This window comes from Pyxicephalus adspersus, chromosome 5 (genome assembly GCF_032062135.1).
Source record: "Pyxicephalus adspersus chromosome 5, UCB_Pads_2.0, whole genome shotgun sequence".
Lineage (NCBI taxonomy): Eukaryota > Metazoa > Chordata > Amphibia > Anura > Pyxicephalidae > Pyxicephalus > Pyxicephalus adspersus.
This window is the reverse complement of record NC_092862.1, coordinates 124261877-124267697: the sequence shown is the minus strand read 5'-3', so window position 1 is coordinate 124267697 and position 5821 is coordinate 124261877. Positions and strand designations below refer to the sequence as shown.

Sequence of the window (5821 nt, the reverse complement as noted above, 5' to 3'; positions counted from 1 at the left end):
ATGGTCTTCCTCGTCCTATTCGGCTTGCTCCTACTTTCTGCTCATTTAAAAGAGCACTCAAAACCCATTTTTTCAAACTTGCCTACCCATCTTCTTCTGTCTTTTGAAACCATCACTACTTCCCACCACTACATATCTTCCATCCTATTGTGTGCAAATTCCCCCACCTACTAGATTGTAAGCTCTTCGGGGCAGGGTCCTCTCCTCCTGTATCAGCGCTGCGTAATATGTTTGCGCTATATAAATCCTGTTTATTATTATTAATAATAATAATAATAATATTAATAATAATAATGCCACAAAGGGCCAGGCTCATTCTCCATTCCCATGTGTACATTCACTGTGTAACCCAAGGGTGCCTAACAGTGGATCGCAATCTACCAGTAGATTGCAAAGGCAACGCAAGTAGATCGCAGAACCCTGCCTTTCAAAGTGAACTATATCATGCACAGGAATTATTAAGTCCAAGTTTTTATTGTTGGTAGATCATTTTTACTTGGTAATTTTAAAAGTAGCTCGCAAGCCAAAAAACTGTGGGCACCCCTGGCATAACCGTTTTAAAGTGTAGCCTATTTGATTCTTTGGCCAATGTAGTCTTCCAAAATCTGTCACAAAATCAATTCAGCATGGCAATTTGCAAATGTTCTGTATACCAGCCCCCAAAAGGCTGGTATAATTTCTCTAGAAGTCTGCACTAGGATGCAAGTCAAATTTTAAATATTCCCTTCAGCAGAATTTTAAGTTTTGGTGAAGGGGATGCCCCAATATAGCCGGGAGAGTACACTAGCTGTATAAGATGGTGAAGTATTACATTCAGAACAGGGAAAGGCAGTAATCTGCAACAACATTTGTTAAAAAAAAACTTGCAGCATACCTAGATCACCCCAAGGGGATTGTTTTTCTCTGTGAAAAGAAATCTCATTACCAGAGCCACTGAGAAACGTAAAACCCCATAAGTGTACATGTCCACTGTGTTCTCTGCAATAAACATTGTTAAATTGATGTGGATTATAATTTAATACCAACTACTACAAACTTAGGCTGAAGAGACCTTATTATATAGTGGTAGTTGAGTATGCTAAGCATTGCTAGACTCATTCATAAATAAGGTAATAAAAGGCTGAGTGTCCCTTGTCTTTTGTTATACTATCTCATTTGCACATAACTGTAATAAATGCACATTACATGGCAGACTGGAGTCTTCGATATTTAGTTGTTTTTTTTTTCATAATAATAGTAATCAAAGCAAAGTTCCTTCCCAGCAATTCCCCAGCACTCTCAGGTACTTATCACCCAGAGAGATAAATAAAAGCTTATGTGCATTACCGACAAACGCATTTTACACACTCCGTTAACTACACGGATGTCTCAGCCTGCATTTAACAATCCTATACTCCAATATTTATGAGCATTTTAAGGTTGGCAATTAGATACCAGTCAGTGAAAGAGCTAATTGAATTTCTAAATAAAAGCTCTCTCCATTACTCACAACAGGGTGACTTATTACTACCAATATTGACAAAATAATTCTTTTTGCTTAAGCTGAGAAGGATTTATTGACACTTGCGATTCTTCGTCAAGTTATGCAATATAATTATATATCATTCAAAGTACCGGCCAATTAAATTCTTTTTTAGATAGGAATCTAGTAAATGATAAGCATAGAAAATTAACTTTTTTTTCCTTTTCCAGGCCATAAGCAGAATTAAAGCTCTGCTTTGAAAATTTGCAATCAAGCAGGACTTTATTTTAGATAGGGACAGGTGCAATAAAACATACTTACCTGCCTGATCACTGTCTTCTAAAGAAAAACTTAGCTGAACAAGGTATCCCCCCATTCCCTGGGCCTGCCAGTTGTCATCCTTGCCTGGTCAATCAAGATGGCTAAAGATTTGTAAGTATGAAGAGCAGCAAAAGAGGATGGGGGCGCCTGCAACAAAACATAACCTGTCCCTTCTGCAATATGACCTGCCTGGTCACAATTTTGTATTGTGTACATTTTAGTCTCATTTTAATGGTTGTGTAACCTCCTTCAGCTTTGTATAGGAAGATTAAGGGCTATGTGCTATTTGGAAAAACTTATAACAACCAATAAGAATTTTTCTCTTATATAATACATAGAGAAGATCAGCCCATGAAATCTCATACCTAGGTGGACCAGATAATTAACTGCCCTATAATTGCCAAACTTCACTGCCTCAGTCCCCAATTACTACCCCCTCCCATTTACAGCTGCCTATCTACTGATACCCCTACACATGGTCATGTGAACTTTTTTAGTATAGGGGAAACTGGGAGGGGCATTACAATGGCAGGCAACAAACAATGGCCAACAGCCACTCCATCTACTGCCTTCTCCTGCCTGGCACAGGCTCACATTCAACTACTAGAAGCACAGTCCACCAAGCAATACACTATCTGAGGGAGCTTCTCTATTGGTGTCCCCAAAATATGGGATTCTAGGTTCTGTCTCTTATTCTTTCTTAGTTACTGGCCTGTAACATATATGAAAGTCAAAGTTATAAAGGAAAGCCATCATGTGGCAAAAATAGACACCATGATCCACCACCACAACGTGCAAATGCTTGCCAAAATGTTTCTAAACTGTTCCCAATCAAAACATGGTGATTAACCTCAAATCTGAAATGCTCAAGAATTTGGCCTATGCAACTCGGCACTGAAGCATTGCTAACATGACTGTCAATCAGTAATCTTCTAAAATACTACATTAAGCATTTACAAATATATATGATATATGAACTGATATATAAAATCTAAACGTGTAACAGTAAGTCAGTGAAAATGTGTAGGCCTTTTCAGTATACTTTTTAGAATTACCGTTAATTCATTCAAATATTATATTTTAGTTTGCCCTAAACAGAGATCCCCTATGATGACCTCTAATTGTTTTTATTACAAAGGAGTACAGTTTATCCTTTCTGTAAACCTACTTCAGTTATACAGTAAATTAAGTACAAAATGGGCATTTCTGAATGTTAGTCACGGGTCCACTAAAAAGAAGAACAAGATCACAGTAACGGTGAAAGTACCTACACTGACGAAGCTATTTTATGCCTTTGTTTTATACTGCGGTGTTTCCTCATAAAAGCTACACAATGCAGCTGGGCCTTCAGGGGGTACACTTTTGCACAATAATGTCCTCATGCCTGGCTTTGTTAGAGAGAATTTTTATGTCCCTTGCCGAAGAATGGATTCATAAAGCCGCAATTCCCTGTACTGCATCTTTTCGACAATTTAAGACATTTGTCAGCCAGCAAAACACAATCCCGCTGCAGTGCCGGGGATCAGGGCCTAATGAAGTTTGGATTATGAACCTTTTAGCAGCTGTGTTCTGTCTGGAGATACGTATTTTTTCGATCCCTTTTTAAGGTCTCAGTGTTTGTCATCTAAAGTAGACCAGGGTCCCGTAGAGCCTAAGTAAAATCCCATTTCTACTTTATTATTAAAGACGTGGTGTAGATTACCTATGTATTATTATGGACCATTAGATATATTTGTATGCATAGTAAGTAATGTGTTGGTGCTACATTATATATGTCTACCACCTCTCATAGAGATCACTGTACTCCTGATAATACCCTCTGCCTTTCTTTCAGAAAAAAAGAAACATGTTTGTTCAAGCATCATCCTCAGTCAGCATATGCTTGCTGAACTGAGATGTTGATTCAGAGATGACAAAACCATGTATATTTGTTTTTTTGTAATTTTCTTTCTCAAATATCTGAAATGTAGTAGCAGAATCTAACTTGATACAAATGTAGCACTTAACCCCATAAGGAGCGGCTGAAGCGCTTCTATCCTCGAGTGGGAGGAAAGATCCCATACAGGCTCAGTCCCTTATTTCAGGTCACTGAAGAACAGGAGAGTGGGTTGGGTGCAAGATGGCTGAAGAGACAGCTAACGACACAGAGAAGTAAAAATCATACATCAGGATGTAAGCAAATCTCCCAGTCTTCTCTTCCCTTTTTTAAATTCATGGAAATCACATTTATTGCTAGTCTGACCCCTCGGATAACCTGACTCAAATATCCTTCCTCCACTGATAGGAAAGTATAGCCCTTATTCTGAGAACACAATATCAGAACACTCGTTGGATCTTACCTTCTCACACTCCCTTCCAGAAAGGGCCCTTACACAAAGTTACAATTTTTCTAATCCCTCTGAAAAAATGGAGAATGAGAGCCTGCTGCATACAGATGACACCATCTCAGTTTTAACAAAAAGTATAATAAAACCAAAATCAAAATGGTATGGATGAAGGCTTATTTAAAAAAAAACACTTTTAGTAGATAAATAATACATTTTTTAGAAGTGTTTATATCCACCCAAAAAATAGGGAAAACTAAGAGGGGGCTAAGAATGGTCAAAGGGACTTTAAAAAGTAACAGTCCCTCAAAATCCGATATTGGCAGGTATGCAACAGGTCTATTTTTTCCAATTAAATAAATAGAAACTGAATTTTGGTATGTGAAATATAGGCATATTTTCAATGGTATATTTACCGACCCAAACTTGAGCAAATACAGGATGGTCTTCATTAGGTCAGCCATAGATGCTAATCTGAGTTCTCTACTAATCAATGTGAGCATTGCTTGATATTAGCATGTAATTCATTGTAATATTTTATTCTTACAGCTTAGCACACGGACTCCATGCCACCAGGAGATGCCCTCCGTATACTGTGAAGCAAAGCTGGTGGACCCTCAGTACCAATGTGTGAAGCAGCAGCTCTTCAAAGCCATCCAGAAAGCAGGCCTAGGCACCTGGGTGAAAAAGCCCCCGGAACAAGAGCAATTTTTATTAACTCTGTAAACTCCAGTTCCTCCTCTATGCTGGACTGGGTTCTTCTTGAACAATATAGACTGGCAGAATTTCTCTGCTCCATGTGCAAAGTTTGTTATCAATATACTGAATTAGATTATTTTTGTAATAAAGCAAATACATAATATTGATAAAAAGACATGTTTTATGTGCTTGCTCCTTCATAGTTAGCCCGGACAGTAATGTGTCAGGTTTCATTCTTGTCAAAGTTGGAGGTTTAAAATTTCTAGATACCCACAGTAAGAACACCCAACACTTGTCAGCCAGGTAAGAGCTAATATTGCTATTTGGGCCCACCACCAAACAGTTTAAACAGTTTAGTAGAAAAGGGTTAAAACGTGTTTTGCTGTATGTGCCCTCACTGGAGAAGTGTCTCATGGCCTTTTCTATGCCAATGATACAAAGAAAAAAGGCACAAACAGCAAGAAAAAACACACAGACGTTCAAGGTTTTTCCCTACTTTTCAAAATAAGTGTTTTTGGTATTTTAGTTCTACCATTAGAGAGATTTGCCTTCAGTTCCTGTCACTATGATCCTCTATCATCAAGGGGCACCAAGATGAGCAATAAAACCAAACAGAATTCTCTGTCTTTCTCATTCTATCCAAATGAAAAAAAATAAATGTAGGCTGGCTATGAAACCAAAAATATTGTTTTGCCTGATTTCAATTTTGCTTAAAACTGGCGCCGTCCCCAAAAAGGTTCAAATATGGTATTTAAAAATAAAAAATATGGGACTTTCACGGCAGTTAAATATTATAAAATGAATACATTTTATATACATCATTTTAAAAGAAGTTTATACATGCCTCTCCCCATGTAGCAATTCAGGGGAAGTTAAACGACCTCATAACATACATAGGCTGAATACATTGTACACATTACATACGTAGGGATCATCCTTATCATTCTGGATGATCCTTACATATGTAATGTGTACAATGTATTCACCCAATGTATGGTATGATGTCAGTTAACTT

The 5821-nt window shown here is 37.7% G+C and overlaps 1 protein-coding gene across 1 annotated transcript in view; it reads left to right on the top strand.

Annotated features, from left to right (window-relative positions):
* ADARB2 (adenosine deaminase RNA specific B2 (inactive)) overlaps nt 1-5597 on the top strand; it is a 339858-nt gene extending 334261 nt beyond the window's left edge. Inside the window, exon 11 of the mRNA XM_072412630.1 lies at nt 4657-5597. Coding sequence (XP_072268731.1) covers nt 4657-4833 — 177 coding nt within the window. The 3' untranslated portion in view covers nt 4834-5597. The remainder of the gene's footprint in view (nt 1-4656) is intronic.
* The last annotated feature ends 224 nt before the right edge of the window (nt 5598-5821 follow it).